The sequence below is a fragment of the Tachyglossus aculeatus genome, chromosome 1 (genome assembly GCF_015852505.1).
Source record: "Tachyglossus aculeatus isolate mTacAcu1 chromosome 1, mTacAcu1.pri, whole genome shotgun sequence".
NCBI classification, from domain to species: Eukaryota; Metazoa; Chordata; class Mammalia; order Monotremata; family Tachyglossidae; genus Tachyglossus; species Tachyglossus aculeatus.
This window is the reverse complement of record NC_052066.1, coordinates 59,736,214-59,755,043: the sequence shown is the minus strand read 5'-3', so window position 1 is coordinate 59,755,043 and position 18,830 is coordinate 59,736,214. Positions and strand designations below refer to the sequence as shown.

At 41.4% G+C, this 18,830-nt stretch overlaps 1 protein-coding gene across 2 annotated transcripts in view; it reads right to left on the bottom strand.

Moving 5' to 3' along the window:
* The window catches only part of SPATA16 (spermatogenesis associated 16), a 241,231-nt gene that overhangs the window by 30,485 nt on the left and 191,916 nt on the right, over positions 1 to 18,830 (bottom strand). The window contains exons 8-10 of one of the 2 annotated variants that reach the window (XM_038748176.1): positions 12,877 to 12,956; positions 6,653 to 6,817; positions 3,077 to 3,160 (exon numbers count right to left, since the gene is read on the bottom strand). In XM_038748176.1, the coding sequence (XP_038604104.1) occupies positions 3,077 to 3,160; positions 6,653 to 6,817; positions 12,877 to 12,956 (329 nt within the window). Of the gene's footprint in view, positions 1 to 3,076; positions 3,161 to 6,652; positions 6,818 to 12,876; positions 12,990 to 18,830 lie in introns of both variants that reach the window. The other variant, XM_038748167.1, reaches the window with a different exon arrangement.

The following is an 18,830-nucleotide window of genomic DNA, read 5'->3' as shown; positions in this document are numbered from 1 at the left end:
CTGACTCCAAAGCCCGTGCTCTTTTCAACTGAGCCATGCTGCTTCCCCTTATCTTCCCTCCCAAACCCTGCCCTCTCCCTGACTTTCCCATCACTGTAGATGGTATTAATAATGATGGCATTTTGTTAAGCGCTTACTATGTGCAAAGCACTGTTCTAAGCGCTGGGGGGAATAGAATGTGATCAAGTTGTCCCATGTGGGGCTCACAGTCTTAATCCCCATTTTTACAGATGAGGTAACTGAGGTTCAGAGAAGTTAAGTGACTTGCCCAAGGTCACACAGCACACTTGTGGTGGAGCAGGGATTTGAACCCATGACCACTGACTCCAAAGCCCGTGCTCTTTCCACTGAGCCACGCTGCTTCTCTGTGGATGGTACTACCCCTTCCCATCTCACAAACCTGCAACCTTGGTGTCATCCTTGACTCTGCTCTCTCTTTCATCCCTCACATCCAATATGTCACCAAAACCTGCCGGTCTCACCTCCACAACATCGCCAAGATCTGCCCTTTCCTTTCCATCCAAACCACTACCTTGCTGGTTCAATCTCTCATCTTATCCTGACTGGATTACTGCATCAGCCTCCTCTCTGATCTCCCATCCTCCTGTCTCTCCCCACTTCAGTCTATACCTCACACTGCTGCCCGGATCATCTCTGTGCAGAAATGCTCTGGGCATATTACTCCCCTCCTCAAAAATCTCCAATTGCTGCCTGTCAACCTACGCATCAAGCAAAAACTCCTCACTCTTGGCTTCAAGGCTGTCCATCACCTCACCCCCTCCTACCTCACCTCCCTTCTCTCCTTCTACAGCCCAGTCTGCACTCTCTGCTCCTCTGCTGCTAACCTCCTCACTGTACCTCATTCTCGCCTGTCCCGCTGTCGACCCCCGGCCCATGTCCTCCCCCTGGCCTGGAATGCCCTCCCTCCACACATCACCAAGCTAGCTCTCTTCCTCCCTTCAAAGTCCTACTGAGAGCTCACCTCCTCCAGGAGGCCTTCCCAGACTGAGCCCTCTCCTTCCTCTCCTCCTCCCTATCCCCCCTGCCCTACCTCCTTCCCCTCCCCACAGCACCTGTACATATGTTTGTACAGATTTATTACTCTATTTTACTTATACATATTTACTATTCTATTCATTTTGTTAATGATGTGCATTTAGCTTTAATTCTGTCAGTTGTTCAGACAACTTGACACCTGTCCACATGTTTTGTTTTGTTGTCTGTCTCCCCATTCTAGACTGTGAGCCCGTTGTTTGGTTGGGACCGTCTCTATGTGTTACCAACTTGTACTTCCCAAGTGCTTAATACAGTGCTCTGCACACAATAAGCACTCAATAAATACGATTGAATGAATGAATGAATCAATGTGCTTTTGAAGATAAATTTAAGTCTTCACACAAGCAAAATAAGAAATGCCATACTGGGTCATACCAAGAATCCAAACAGTCCAATATTCTGTTTCTGGTGGTTGCATCTTAGCATGCTTGATATTTAACTCATTTACAAAAGATTACAGACATATTTCCTGAAATATGACACCAGACCAATATAACCCTTTGCTTTCTAATTCAAAAAGCACCAAAGCATTGCAACTGAGAGATTAAAATGAATGTTTCCAGTTAGTTTGGCTTTTGAACAGATAAATTAATTGGATCATTTCTATGAGCTGGTTTTACTTATGTATGATTGGAAAGCAAAACCTGCTGATTTAATCTGGTGTACTAGAGCTATAAGAACAAGCCAAGACAGCTGAAAGTATGCGTCATAAGGACAACCAAATAACCAAATAATTACACGCAGCACATTGTATGGAACTGATGCCAAGAAGCAGCATGGCATAGTGGCTAGAGCACGGACCTAGGAGTCAGAAGGTCTTGGGTTCTAATCCTGGATCTGACACTTGTCTGCTATGTGGTCGTGGGCAAGTCACTTACTTCTCTGTGCCTCAGTTATCTCATCTGCAAAATGAGGATGAAGACTGTGAACCCCATGCGGGACAAGGACTGTGTCCAACCTGATTTGCTTGCATCCACCCCAGCGCTTACTATCGTGCTTGGCACTTAACAAATATCAGAATTGTTATTATTATTATGAAAAATAACAGCAAGAAAAGGACAACTATGTTATCAAATCTTTGATTTGATATCAGAATTTTCATTTGACAAAAACCATCTGGGCATGTTAATCATATGTTATTAGCTTTCAGACATGTAGTAACAAAACCATTTCAGGCAGACTATATTTCAATATTCCAACACTGACCAAAGCATACTTGAAATCATTCTACTGAAACTCCTTCAAATTACTGCTCACCATGGGCTCACAAATGTCCACTCACTTTTTGCTGTGACCTTTGCAGTAAATTTCCATTGAAGTATTAAGCGTGAGTCTGCTAATTTCTCCACTCCACATTCTTCCTGGCATACATCCATGAGTATGAAAACTTGACCACATTTAGAATGAACTATGGAATGTTTTATTGTCCTGTAGCACTTTTATTTTCTAGTTATAGTGGTTTATTTAGAAGTTCTCACTCTGACCCACTGAATTAATGAGGCCCACTGAATTAATGAGACCTACTGAATTAATGTGTTCTAACTGTATTCACTTCTTTGAAGTTTTAACAAATGCCTATAAAGCATGTAAATATCCTACACAATACTCTATAAAATAAATTGCATGTTGGTGCTTTGGGGGAAATGAAATACATTATTGTTGCTCTGCCATGAAAACTTCTGATGTACCTAGTCCCTATTTATTCATAAAACATGAAAGGAATTATGACATTTTTTGAAAAAAATGGAAAACTAATAGCAATAAATAGCTAGTCAAAATGAGAGAGATTATTGAAATGGAATATTCAAGAGAAGAAGATAACAAAGATCAACAGTGAAACCATGCAGTAAAAACCTGTCAGGAAAGAAGCTAACTTTAGGGAACTGATCAAATAAACAAATCCGTATTTGATGTCAGCTTGAGAAGGCTGAATTAAAACCCAATAACTTTCTCTTCACCTTCCACATAGATATGACCTCCCGATGGATATTTTATCTTCTGTTTTCAGCTGCAATTTTACCTTTTGAATTTTATTCCACACACATTCTTTATGATTCCTTCTTCCTTCAAGGGTGTCCAGAGCATCTGCCATTAGCGACTGCAGCTGTGGCACCGAGATAAAAAATTATCAGTGTGGAATTCACATGGAAATAACTTCTCTAAATACACAGATTAAAACCTAATTAAAAAATCATTTGTACACTGATGATTTTATTACTCATCTTTCATACAGTGAGCACTGTCACCTAATCTTTGCTTCACCCATTACAGAGTATTATTGTAGCTATAAAATACTGAACAATGAAAAGATTGCTCTAGAAAATCTGTAGTACGTATAGATGGATTTTAATGCAGTAAATGTTGGTGTTTTGCAAAACCAGATTCGGGTTGTAAAGAATGAAGACTATATACTTCGGTATTCAGTTCGCTCAGGAAATGCTCTGTAATACATGAATGCTTTTTAGTATTTTCTCCGGAGGGTAATGTATCATAATTCTAGGCCTCTTGTAAAAGCTCACTGGAGGACAACCCTGAAGTTGGTTGGTTTTTATTGCTGCTCAAAGGATCTAGCTCATTTAAGTTATTTTACTGTTTTTTTTTCTTTCCTTTGGCAAAGTTTTATAATTCAAAACAACAAAGTTTAATGAAAAAGCCTTCACTCTACAGGGCTGATCATTCTAAAAAGTATTTTCCAAAACTGCAAGCAAATCAGCTCCTTATTTTACACAGTCCTAGAAACATGACCTGGATAGATTTGAAATGGCACCAAAATATCAGGTTACAATTCATAACTGCACCGAAAATGTAACCCCCTGGATAACTTTTGTGTGGCCTAAATATTCTAGAAAATTAACATGGAAATTGGCCATAACCACGTACCGCAGCATTATCACGGGAAGGAGCATTGCCTAGTGGAAAGAACATGGGCCTGGGATTCAGAGAACCTGGGCTCTAATCCTGGCTCCACCACTTGTCTGCTGTGTGACTTTGGGCAAGTCACGTAACTTCGTGGTGCCTCAGCTCTCTTACCTGCAGAACTGGGATTTAAGACCTGTTTTCCCTCCTACTTAAACTTGGGAGCCTCAGGTGGGTCCTGATGATTCTGTATCTACCTCAATGCTTCACACAGTTCTTGGCTTACAGTAAGCACTTGTCAAATACCACAATTATTATTTTTCCATGATACATGTTAAGAGCTATGTGCTAAGTACTGTACTGGGGTAGATACAAGATCATCAGGTTGGAAACAGTCCCTGTTCCACATAGGGCTCACAGTCTTAACACTCATTTTACCTCAGTGATTATTTTTTCTTGATATTTATTAAGTGCTCACTATGTGCTAGGCACTGTACTAAGCACTGGGGTAGATACAAGATAATCAGGTTGGAAACAGTCCATGTTCCACAGAGGGCTCACAGTCTTAACCCTCATTTTACAGGTGAGGTAACTGAGGCACAGAGAAGAGAAATGGCTTGCCTAAGGTCCCACAGCAGACAAGTGGCAGAGCCAGGATTAGAACCCAGGTCCTTCTGATTCCCAGGCCCATGTTCCATCCACTAGGTCATACTGCTTCTCTGTAATAACATTATTATTAATAATAATTAAGTAATTATTATTATCATCATTAATGCTGTGAGGAGTTTGGTACTGATAACTACACATCTGTGAAAGTGTGAAAGACTGTCAGTGCTTCTGGCAGGTGCCCTGCCTATAGTTATATCTGTAATTATGTATCCATAATTTATATATCTATAGTTTATTTATTTACATTAATGTCTGTCTCCCCCCTAGAGTGTTAGGCTCATTGTGGACAGGGAATGTGTCCGTTTATTGTTATAGCACACTCTCCCAAGCGCTTAGTACAGTTTGCTGCTCACAGTAAGCGCTCAATAAATATGGCTGACTGACTGACTGGCTGGCTGATTATGGGTTCAGAATGAAGCATGTTGGGGCTTTCAAAGGTGGGCTAAGTCAATCAATCAATCAATTAATCGTATCTATTGAGCGCTTACTGTGTGCAGAGCACTGTACTAAGCGCTTGGGAAGTACAAGTTGGCAACATATAGAGACAGTCCCTACCCAACAGTGGGCTCACAGTCTAGAAGGGGGAAACTTCTGCCTCATACTAAAGATGCAGAGGTGGAGGGGAAAGTCATAATTTCATGGTTTGTTTGCTTGCCCGAACCATGAGGGTGCTGGCCTAATGGATCCTCTTCTGCTTTGAGGGAACGACTAAGGCAAGCTCTTTCATTACGGCTCTTGCCGGGAAATATGTGGTTTCTGTCAGAACAAGGTTAGTGCAGATTTCCCATCTTTATTTCCAGTATGAATCTTACTGTATAATCCACACTTTTCAATGCTAAAACTCATTTTTTTCCTCTCAGAGAACCATCTCTATATGTTGCCAATTTGTACTTCCCAAGCGCTTAGTACAGTGCTCTGCACACAGTAAGCGGCTGAATAAATACGAGTGAATGAATGAATAATAGCAATCATTTAAAACCTGTTGTTATACATGGATTGAAAGAGCAGTAGTTACAATTCTTCTGAGTATATTATTGACTGCTGGGTAAACAAAGCTTATGAAAAGATTTTCACCATTCAGTGATTACATGTTTTAATTGGGTATAATTAGCTAACTTTATCTTACTTCTCACTGTATGGATTAATATGATGACTCTAGTCCTCATTTTATATCATGCGTACTCTACTACCTTTGGCAAATGTATTTTATGTGTTCGTGGAGTCTTTGCTTTATGTTTGAGATTTTTTATTTGATTTTAGATTAAGCAAAGTTATAATATGTTGTTAGCAGCCAACTCTAATTCCTTTGTTTTAATTTTATTCTCTAAAAAACAAATACTTTCATACTGTGGCCTAATTATGTACAAATTGCAGATTACCATTTTGGGCCTTTTAACATAAAATATGTTCTTGATGGATGTTTTTGAATTCATATTTAAAGCTAGCAGCAGGCTAAATTTTATGCAAAATATACAGACTTTTCCATCTTAAAATTTAGACATGATTGAACCTTTCTTTAGTGATGGACATCTTGCCTTTCGTATATTGCCTACTTTATAGTTACTATCTACTTTCACTATCAGCATCCAGTTGCGTGCAAAGAGTAGTTGATAAGAACATAGTCCCCTCTATACATTACTCATGAAATAGTACAGAAAACTTGTAAAACTGAATGGGGAAACTCTACTTTTCCATAAAGCAATTCTCTTCTAGTTCTATTTCTTTAGTCTTAATTTTCTCTCTCAAAAAGACAATTGCTGTTAAACTCAGAAGTTGGAAAATATGAAAAGTCTGTCATTTTATGTTTCAAAAAACTTCATCTAAAACCACTAAAATCAGAGTTGTACCAATAATCACCTAAAATGACCGATAAAATTACAAAGCTTTTCCTAGAAAAAATGAAAATAGAGTAAAGCGGTTTGTTCATTGTCTCTGTAGAAATTCCTTTGCTACAGTGTTTTGAAGGAATGTTTAAACTAAAACATTTTACAAGTGAAAACGTGAACAACAACCACAAATTGCTTCCCCATCACCTGAGATTGCCTATCAAATATTAAAACTATATACCTACCAATTCAACATCCTGTTGACCCAAGTCCTGGAGATAGGGGATGGTGGCTAATTCAGCCATTGCTTGGTTAATCACTTGGTATTGTTCTTTTACGTGATGCAGCTGGCTGAGGAAGCTGGCATACTGCAACTTCTCTATTACACCCGAACATCCACGGAAACTCCCCTAGCCTCTCAACAAATGAAAATATTTTAGACAAGAGCCAGTGAAAATGTATCTCTTCCCTGAAAATGAGGGCCTTCATCATACAATCTCTAGCCTTCTAAACATTGTAACCAAGGGGTAGTCTCATCAGCTGTAGCTATGACTAAAACCATTATTTAAGAGACCCATTCTCTCCTGGTTTACTGAAATCATAAATATGTATTCTCAAACAGATGTGCATCAAGGTGGAGATGTTCAACTACTTAATTATTATTGACTAAAAAAGATAACACATTCTGAACCAAATCTCCCTTCACCCTCTGAAAAACATCATGATTTAATACAGATTTTTTTTTAATTTTTGAAGAAGTAAAGTAACAATCATTTGTAGAATTCATTTTCATAATCTCTCCTAGAAGGCCTTACCCGATTAATTTCTAACCTTTCCAGTTTATATCAACCAATTGCCTTTTCAACACTTTTGCATCACTTACAACCTCCCATAGCCTTCTGATACATCTTACCTACCTTCATATGTAAGCACTAGTTCATGTATTTATCCCCTCTCCCTGCCTCCTGTTCTTGACTTTAAAAACATCTACATTGAGCTACTGCAAAACTCGCGATATTTGACTTATTGAATGAGTTTTAACTGGACGTAATAATAAAAGTGTATATGATATCAAATATGTATTGAAATAGAAATTATTTTGCAACCCAACTCTCAGAGCAATTGTAAAAAGTTACAAACACAAATCTAATGCATGATTTGTTCCTGTTTCCATTAACCTGTATCACTACATTTAGTAATGGTTGATAAAACAGTTTGAAAGGTTAAGAAAAATGATGGAAAAAATATAGATAATGTCAATTTTATCTCCCTCAGTACCCACAATATCATCCTGTTCGTTAAACAGTAGATGTTTTCTTATTCTTTCTGGTTAAATATTCACTTAAATTCCCAATTAGGAAAACTAAGATGTTTCAGAAATAGTCAGTGGATACACTAAATTTATTTCCTGTCCTGATGAATGAATCAATCAATTAACTGTATTTACTGAGACCCCAGTGCTCAGCGCTTAGAACAGTGCTTGGCACATAGTAAGTGCTTAACAAATACCCTTATTATTATCAGGTAGTCACCTTTTCTGCCCAGGAGGACCTTTCATCTAATATAACACAAAATAATCTACCTGCACAGTCAGTGCAAAGAGAGACTCGAACCATGGAAAACAAGTCAGGTAATAAAAATTTTAGTGCTGAGGAAAGATTGCTTTCTTTGTCCTTCTTGAAAATTAAACTGTGCTGGTGATAAGGGTTTATTGACTCATAAGTCCTGAAGGGAGGGAAAAAAATGCAGCTTTTACTAGAATATATTCTAATAGTGTAATTTCCTAAATAATTAGGAAAATAAAAACAATGAAAGGAAATACTTCTTTTTTTTTAGCTTGATGTGCAGGGTGTGAGACAGATTAATGAGAGAAAACAAAAAGAATTTCCCACAAATAAAGCTACAGGAAGGAAAAAAGTGGTTCATTCCGGGACAGCTTTCCTTATTCTTCCTCTTCTCTCCTTCTTCCAAATGAAAGTGTGGCACAGAAAAAATGTAATTATAATATGATAAATAAAATATTTTGGAGAGTCGTATTTCCAGAAGCAGTCAAAAATGAGGGGAAAAAGCCTAATTATCTAATGCTGGCAGGGATAAACGTCTACAGAGATCTAGCCCTCATGCTGAGAACTACTTGAATTTTGGTAGAGATCAAAGAACTACTGCACAGGAAGTAATAAAGTTACTAATAGTGAACGTAAAATCTCTACAGGTGGGAAAAGATTAAATAAATAGGAAGCTGGAATAAAAGCTTTAGGCTTAGGATTGCCTAGAATTAATGAGAATATTGATAAAAATTTGGCAGTGTGACCCAACAGAAAAATCCCATAAGAAATGTTTGGAAAGATTTTCAATAGAAGAATTGGAAAGAAATATTACTTTCCAAAAAACAGCACATGATTGTTATTCTTTACTAATATAAAAAGTTCTTATGATCCACATGCAGGACATAAGTAGGAAAATGAACAATATATATTCGCATATTCAATCTGCCGCCAAATCCTGCCAGTTCTATCTTTACAACACTGCTAAAATCTGCCCTTTCCTTTCCACCCAAACTGCTACCATGTTGATCCACAATTGCATCCATGCTTGCTGACTTCCTGTCCTCCTATCTCTCCACAATCCAGTCCAAACTTCACCCTGCTGCAGGGTCATTTACCAATAAAAATGATCAGTCCCTGTTCCCCATTCCTCAAGAGCCTCCAGTGGTTGCTCATCAACCTCTGAAAACAAACTTCTAACCACTGGCTCATTCAGTAAGTCAATCAGCTCACCCCACCCTACCTCACCTCACTGATCTCCCACTACAAGCCCAGACCACACACTCCTCTCCTCTAGTGCCAACTTACTCATTGTGCCCCGATCTCATCTTGCTGCCGATCCCTTTCCCAATTCCTCCATCCCCCTCCATATTCACCAGATGACCACTCTCTCCATCTTCAAAACATTGTTAAGATCGCATCTCCCCATTCATTCATTCAACCGTATTCAATTCATTCATTCAACTCAATTCAATTCATTCAGTTCACTCAATCATATTCATTCAATCAATCCCCCATAAGGCCTTCTCCTGTTTTCCCCTGCTCGCTCTCCCTTTGCAACATCTTGTCACTTTGATCTGTGACCTCTGGGAAATTGATATTCACCGCAACCCCATAGCGTTTATGGACATATCTTTAAATTAGATATTATAAATTACTTATTTATTCATATTAAGGTCTGTCCCCCCTTCTAGACTGTAAGCTCGTTATGGGCAGGGAATGTTTCTCCTAATTTTGTTGTATTGTACTCTCTCAAATGCTAAGTCTGGTGGAAAGAGCACAGGCCTGGAATCTAATCCCGGCTCCACCACTTGTCTGCTGCGTGACTTTGGGAAAGTCACATAACTTCTTGATGCCTCAGCTCTCTCACCTGCAGAACTGGGATTTAAGTAGGAGAGATACCTGTTTTCCCTCCTACTTGGGAGCCTCAGGTGGGTCCTGATGATTCTGAATCTACCTCAATGCTTAGCACAGTTCTTGGCATACTTATTTATTCATATTAATGTCTGTCCCCCCTTCTAGACTGTAAAGCTTGTTATGGGCAGGGAATGTTTCTCCTAATTCTGTTGTACTGTACTCTCTCAAATGCTTAGTCCTGTGCTCTTCACATAGTAAGTGCTCAATATATACTACTGATTGATATATGAAGAACATGGCTCAGTAGGTTGTTGGGTTTTTTTTGGCAAATCATACATGTGGAAACACTACAAAAGATCTGAATCAATCAATCAATCAATCAATCAATCGTATTTATTGAGCACTTACTGTGTGCAGAGCACTGTACTAAGCGCTTGGGAAGTACAAGCTGGCAACATATAGAGACAGTCCCTACCCAACAGTGGAATAAAGTCAAAGTTTAGAAAAATACAGAATCATAATAGAGCCTAGGGAAGAGGTAAGACAAAAGCAGCAAAAAGGAACGACACTAGAATGGGACCAGAGAGTTTAGTCTGTATCAGAAACAGATAGGAGGATGTTACATAGCTCTGCATAGGAGGTAGTTTGGATTGCCTTGGAGCCAGGGACCACATTGAGTTGGAAAGAAAAGGCAAGGCCAGGCCTCTGACCATTTTGGATACTACATCTTTACAGTTTGGATTCTACATCTTTACAGTTTGAGGCTGGTGGTGAAAAGGGAGGGAGAGAGCGTAACGACAATGAATGGCGGCTGTAATGCTGCTAGGTGTAGACAGTCCATTTGTACATTCCACAGTTGTTTCTGTGGGGCTGAAAACTATGTTGCTCCCGTCACCAGGTGACTAGTCTATGTTGGGGCTCAGTTCTTGGGGCACGAAAATCAGACACATGCACCTCTTTCAGCAATGAAAGGAATTTGTGGATAAGGACCAAAGGTGAATAAACATGAGAATAATGATAACAATTAATGATAATGATAAGAATAGCTGTTAAGCACTTGCTATGGGCCAAGAACTGTTCTAAGCACAGGTGGATACAAGGTTATCAATTAGGACGCAGTCCCTGTCCCACATGGGGCTCACAGTCTTTATTCTCCCTTTGAATGATAGTGTTCCTGGATCTGGAAGAGAATCATGATTTTAGAGTTGGCTGCCCTTCTACATGCCTCAAGAGTCATTAAAGGGGATAGGGCTACTGAATTCAGCCTTACTGGAGGCTCTTTTAAAGGTCCTTTCCCAGGTATGCCACCAAATGGCATATATTTGATGGTGATGATGATGATGATATTTGTTAAGTGCTTACTGTGTGCCAAGCACTGTTCTAAGTACTGGGGTAGATACAGGGTTATCAGGTTGTCTCACCTGGGGCTCACAGTCTCAACTCCAGTTTACAGATGAGATAACTGAGGCACAGAGAAGTTAAGTTGCTTGCCCAAAGTCACACAGTTGACAAGTGGCGGAGCTGGGATTAGAACTCGTGACCTCTGACTTCCAAGCCCGGGCTCTTTCCACTAAACCACGCTGCTTCTCTATATTTCCACCCCTCCTCATGACTCATCCTCCTAAATGGTGTTTTATAGGGAGGAGATTCAGGTTATTCCAAAATATGACACCAGAAAATCATCATGGAACTTTAGGAGTTTTTGATAAGAGAAGAAATGGTACCATTTACATAGATAGGAACTGTAAATTCAGAGAAGATAGAGGTTGTGCTACAAAAGGGAAAGTCTAAAGGTAGGTGCCAAAGATTTCACAGGTTCCGTCTGCAGCTAGAGCCAACATTACCTGGTTAATTTGAGGGAATTCAATACTTGGGAATTCAATAAGTAGGGAGGAGACTTGGGTTCTAATCCCAGCTTCTTCATTTGCCTACTGTGTGACCTTGGGAAAATCACTTAATTTCTTTGTGCCTCAGTTTCCTCATCTGCAAAATGGGGATTAAATACCCATCTTTCTCCCCTTAGACTATGAGCACCATGTGAGATAGGGGCTGTTTCTAATCTGATTTCATTGTATCTACCTCAGCCCTCAGTACAGGGTTCGGCATGTAGCAAGCACTTAAACACCACAGTTATTATTAGTCAAGATGACAGTTCAAAAAGGATGAAAACTGTAAACTGGGATATGACTTCGAAATTGTGGGTGAGAAAAACAGAGGAGATAGTCATACTGTTGATACTAGTAGGAAGATAAGGAATAGGAAAAGCTTTGGAGGGAAGAAACTCATTTATAGACATTTATGAAATGGTGATGAGATAAAACATACAGTTGGCCTGGAGTCAGAAAAGAAGTGCAACATGAGAGAGAGAATTATAATTCAGGGCAAGAGATGTGAATTTTGGAGAAACATGGAAAATGGTGGTAATGAAACTATTGGCATAGATGAGCAACCTGAGAGAGTGAATATAAAGGGAGAAGAACAGCAAAGAATACAGAATTGAGCCTGACGTCTGACTCTTGAGCAGCGGAAACAGAACCAGAAATGAAAACAGAAGGAACCGTAAGCAGTAACGATGGAAATTGTGATAATGGTGTGCCTTGGGAACTAAGTCTGAAATGTGTTTTGAGGAGAAAAATGTGCTAGACCGTGGGTGATAGAAGCAGAAAGGTTAAGACAGACAAGAGGCTTTTTTATTTGTCTGGAAAGAGGTCACTGGAGACTTTAAGAGGGTATTTTTGTGGAGTGAAGAGGGTAATTGCTAGACGTAATGAATGGTGGAACATTGGACTTTTTCAACTTTGTTCCTGGCCTGAAATGAAAAATCTAGTACCGTCAAGATTCATACTGGAGGAAGGCACAAATGAAAGAGATAAAGTTTTACTAACTGGATAACTATGTGAAATTACCAAGCATTGAAATGAGTTTTTTAAAAAAATGGGAAACAAATAAAATCATATGCAGCAAATTAGATTTTCTCAGTTTTCTAGAATATCATATATCATATCAGAAATATTTCTATATCTACTAGGCTATTGCTTTTATTCACTTGCAAATATTCTTGTACCTACATTTAATTTAGTGCTTCGAATAAAATCCAGTATTGGCAAAATCTTCTTCCCCATTCTCTCCATATGTCTTACAGCATCATCTGTGGTCAGTGGATCAAAGGGAGTTTTTTGTTCTAAAAATTGTAATGATAAACTTTTAGATCACTTTCTATCTTTTCAATTTGAAAGATATAAAGTTATGTCTTTCTAGTAATTGATACAAGGCCATTACAAACACATCTTTACCCCACTGCAAAATCTATGGAGCAGCATGGCCTAATGGATAGAGCAGAGACCTGAGATTCAAAAGGATCTGGGTTCTGATGCTGTTCTGCACTATTTTACTGTGTGACCTTGGCCGAGTCACTTCACTTCCTGTACCTTAGTGACCTCATCTGTAAAATGGGGTTTGAGACTGTAAGTTCCACATATCCCACCTTCACAACATCACTAAAATCTGCCCTTTCTTCTACATTCAAACTGCTACCATGTTAATACAATCACTCATTCTGTCCCGCCTGGATTACTTCATCAGCCTCCTTGCTGACCTCCCAGCCTCCCGTCTCTCTCCACTCCAGGCCATACTTCACTCTGCTGCCTGGATCATTTTTCTACAAAAATATTCAGGACATGTTATCCACTTCCTCAAAAAACTCCAGTGGTTTCCCTTCCACCTTCATATCAGACAGAAACTCTTCACCATTGACTTTAAATCAGTCCATCACCTTGCCCTCTCCTACCTCGCCTCGCTTCTCTACTTCTAAAACCCAGCCGCACACTTGGCTCCTCTAGTGCTAACCTTCTCACTGTACCTTGATCTCGCCTGTCTCGCCGCTGACCCCGAACCCATCTGTTGCCTCTGATCGGGAACACCCTCCCTCCCCAAATCCGACAGACAATTAATCTCTCTGTCCTTCGAAGCCTTACTGAAGCCACATCTCCTCCCAAGGGGCCTTCCCAGACTAAGCTCCATTTTTCCTCAGCTCCCACTCCCTTTAGCATCACTGTGACTTGTTCCCTTTGTGCTTCCACCCTCCCAGCCCCACAGCATTTATGTACATATCTGTAATTGTATTTGTTTGTATTGATGTCTATCTCTCCAACTCTAAATTGTAAGCTCGTTGTGGGCAGGGAATGTCACTATTTATTGTTGTATTGTACATTAACAAAATTAAATCCATCAGGTCCGACCTCCCCAAAGTCTCTTCCCCCCTTTCTCCATCCCCCCGGCTCTCAACATTCTCTGCTACTCTCCCATCCTTCCCAGCGGTATCCTCAGAGGAACTCTCCTCCCTCCTCTCAAGTGCTACTCCGGCCACCTGTGCTTCTGACCCCATTCCCTCTCATCTCATGAAATCTCTCGCTCCATCCCTTCTCCCCTCCTTAACTTCCATCTTCAACCGCTCACTCTCCACTGGTTCCTTCCCCTCTGCCTTCAAACATGCCCATGTCTCTCCCATCCTAAAAAAACCCTCTCTTGACCCCACCTCACCTTCTAGTTATCGATCCCATATCCCTCCTACCATTCCTTTCCAAACTCCTTGAACGAGTTGTCTACACGCGCTGCCTAGAATTCCTCAACAACAACTCTCTCCTCGACCCCCTCCAGTCTGGCTTCCGTCCCCTTCATTCCACGGAAACTGCCCTCTCAAAGGTCACCAATGACCTCCTGCTTGCCAAATCCAACGGCTCATATTCTGTCCTAATCCTCCTCGATCTCTCAGCTGCCTTGGACACTGTGGACCACCCCCTTCTCCTCAACACGCTATCTGACCTTGGCTTCACAGACTCCGTCCTCTCCTGGTTCTCCTCTTATCTCTCCGGTCGTTCTTTCTCAGTCTCTTTTGCAGGCTCCTCCTCCCCCTCCCATCCTCTTACTGTGGGGGTTCCCCAAGGTTCAGTGCTTGGTCCCCTTCTGTTCTCAATCTACACTCACTCCCTTGGTGACCTCATTCGCTCCCACGGCTTCAACTATCATCTCTACGCTGATGACACCCAGATCTACATCTCTGCCCCTGCTCTCTCCCCCTCCCTCCAGGCTCGCATCTCCTCCTGCCTTCAGGACATCTCCATCTGGATGTCCGCCTGCCACCTAAAGCTCAACATGTCGAAGACTGAGCTCCTTGCCTTCCCTCCCAAACCCTGTCCTCTCCCTGACTTTCCCATCTCTGTTGACGGCACTACCATCCTTCCCGTCTCACAAGCCCGCAACCTTGGTGTCATCCTCGACTCCGCTCTCTCATTCACCCCTCACATCCAAGCCGTCACCAAAACCTGCCGGTCTCAGCTCCGCAACATTGCCAAGATCCGCCCTTTCCTCTCCATCCAAACTGCTACCCTGCTCGTTCAAGCTCTCATCCTATCCCGTCTGGACTACTGCACCAGCCTTCTCTCTGATCTCCCATCCTCGTGTCTCTCTCCACTTCAATCCATACTTCATGCTGCTGCCCGGATTATCTTTGTCCAGAAACGCTCTGGACATATTACTCCCCTCCTCAAAAATCTCCAGTGGCTACCAATCAATCTGCGCATCAGGCAGAAACTCCTCACCCTGGCCTTCAAGGCTGTCCATCACCTCGCCCCCTCCTACCTCACCTCCCTTCTCTCCTTCTACTGCCCAGCCCGCAACCTCCGCTCCTCCACCGCTAATCTCCTCACTGTACCCCGTTCTCGCCTGTCCCGCCGTCGACCCCCGGCCCACGTCATCCCCCGGGCCTGGAATGCCCTCCCTCTGCCCCTCCGCCAAGCTGGCTCTCTTCCTCCCTTCAAGGTCCCGCTGAGAGCTCACCTCCTCCAGGAGGCCTTCCCAGACTGAGCCCCTTCCTTCCTCTCCCCCTCGTCCCCCTCTCCATCCCCCCATCTTACCTCCTTCCCTTCCCCACAGCACCTGTATATATGTATATATGGTTGTACATATTTATTACTCCATTTATTTATTTATTTATTTATTTTACTTGTACATTTCTATCCTATTTATTTTATTTTGTTGGTATGTTTGGTTCTGTTCTCTGTCTCCCCCTTTTAGACTGTGAGCCCACTGTTGGGTAGGGACTGTCTCTATGTGTTGCCAATTTGTACTTCCCAAGCGCTTAGTACAGTGCTGTGCACATAGTAAGTGCTCAATAAATACGATTGATTGATTGATTGATTGATTGATTTTCCCAGTGTTTAGCACACAGTAAGCGCTCAATAAATATGACTGACGGACTGACTGACTGACTGAATGAATGCATGAAGGAATGAATGGACTACGTCCAACCTGATTAGCTTGTATCTTCCCCAGACCTTAGTATAGTACCTGGAATGTAGTAAGCATTTAACATTTACCATAACAAAATTAAAGAAAAAAAGAAAACAACCAAACATTTATTTTGTACTCTCCCAAGGGCTTAGTACAGTGTTTTGTGCACAGTAAGCATTCAATAAATACGACTGACTGACTGACTGAGAATGGTCATTTCATTTTAATCTTGAGACGGAGTCTTTTGCCCAGTTCTTTCCACACCAGTATTCCTCCATTCTTCTTGTGTAAGGGAACAAATAAATATTCCTTTCTCCATGCTTGGAAGCAGAACAGCAAGCTATTAACCACACATCCTCAAAATAATTTTCCAGATGGAGATCTTAGTGAAATTGTGATCAGCAGTGGGAAAGATGAGAGCTGGAGAATACTTTTCCTAAATATTCTCTGAAGATGTACCGGTGGCTTCCCTCCACCTTTGTGCAGACTGTTAAAAGTACTCTTTTTGGACAAACACGAGTTTCCCACCTGCTGTACAAACCTGTTTGGCCAGATGTGCATTATCAATCAATCAATCCGTGTCATTTATTGAGTGCTTACTAGGTTCAGAGCACTGTACTAAGTGCTTGGGAGAGTATAATACAACAGAGTTAGCAGACCAATTCTCTGTCTATAACGATCTTAGAGTCTAGAGGGGGAGACAGATATTAATATGAATAAATAAGTGATTTATAATATGTAATTTAAAGAAATGTACATAGGTGCTGTGGGGTTGGGGTGGATATCAAATGTTCAAAGGTCATAGATCCTTGCACTCTAGACTTTAAGTTTGTCCTCTAGACTGTAAACTCTTTTGGGAAGGGAATGTGTCTGCCAATTTTGTTGTATTTTACTCTCCCAAATACTCAGTACAGTGTTCTGCACGCAGTAAGCTGTAAATAAATACTATCATGATACTTGTTAAGCACTTATTATATGTCAAGCACTATTCTAATTGCTAGGGTAGATACAAGTTAATCAGGTGTGACACAGTCCCCATCCCACATGAGGCTCACATTATTGAATTTCCATTTTTCTGCTGGGGAAACTGAAGCACAGAGAAGTTAAGTGGTGTGGCTTAGTGGAAATCAATCAATCAATCAATCATTCGCATTTATTGAGCGCTTACTATGTGCAGAGCACTGTACTAAGCGCTTGGGAAGTACAAATTGGCAACACACAGAGACAGTCCCTACCCAACAGTGGGCTCACAGTCTAAAAGGGGGAGACAGAGAACAGAACCAAACATACCAACAAAATAAAATAAATAGGAAAGAAATGTACAAGTAAAATAAATAAATAAATAAATAAATAGAGTAATAAATATATACAACCATATATACATATATACAGGTGCTGTGGGGAAGGGAAGGAGGTAAGATGGGGGGATGGAGAGGGGGACGAGGGGGAGAGGAAGGAAGGGGCTCAGTCTGGGAAGGCCTCCTGGAGGAGGTGAGCTCTCAGCAGGGCCTTGAAGGGAGGAAGAGAGCTAGCTTGGCGGAGGGGCAGAGGGAGGGCATTCCAGGCCCGGGGGATGACGTGGGCCGGGGGTCGATGGCGGGACAGGCGAGAACGAGGTACAGTGAGGAGATTAGCGGTGGAGGAGCGGAGGTTGCGGGCTGGGCAGTAGAAGGAGAGAAGGGAGGTGAGGTAGGAGGGGGCGAGGTGATGGACAGCCTTGAAGGCCAGGGTGAGGAGTTTCTGCCTGATGCGCAGATTGATTGGTAGCCACTGGAGATTTTTGAGGAGGGGAGTAATATGCCCAGAGCGTTTCTGGACAAAGATAATCCAGGCAGCAGGATGAAGTATGGATTGAAGTGGAGAGAGACACGAGGATGGGAGATCAGAGAGAAGGCTGGTGCAGTAGTCCAGACAGGATAGGATGAGAGCTTGAATGAGCAGGGCTTGGGAGTCAGAGGTCATGGGTTCTAATTCTGACTTCACCACTTGTTTGCTGTGTGACCTTGGGCAAACCATTCAAATTCTCTGTGCCTCAGTTACCTCATCTGTAAAATTGGGATTAAGACTGTGAGCCCCAGGTGGGACAACCAGATTACCTTGAATCTACCCCAGTGCTTACAACAGAGTTTAGCACATAGTAAGCACTTAACAAATGCTATTATTATTATTATTATTATTATTATTATTATTATTAGTATTGTTATTGCCCAAGATCACACAGCAGGCAAGTCACAGAGTCGGAATTGGAACCCTGGTCTTCTGGCTCCCAGGCCTATGATTTATCCATTAGGCCATGCTACTTTCCTGTCAAAAATCTCTAGATAACCTGTGAAAAACAGAAACTTCCCATTTCCAAAACCCAAGACATAACTTTGGAGCTAACAGGAAGGATTGACTTGGTTATATTCCTCTATAAAAGTAGAGTAATACCCCTTTCCCACATTCTCCCTCAGGCCTGGAACTCCCTTCCGCTTCTTCATATGACAGCCCACCACTTTCCCCACCTTCAAAACCCTCCTAAAATCACATCTCCAAGAGACCTTCCCAGAATCTGCCTTTCATTTCCACTATCCGGTCTTCACATTGTGTCAACAACTATGCACTCAGCTGGGTATGCCATAAGCACTTTGATATGCCTCAGCCCCACAATACTTTTATAAATATCCTTATACTGTACTATTTCCCCTCTCATTAATCTATTTTAGTATCTGTCTTCCCCTGTAGACTGTAAGCT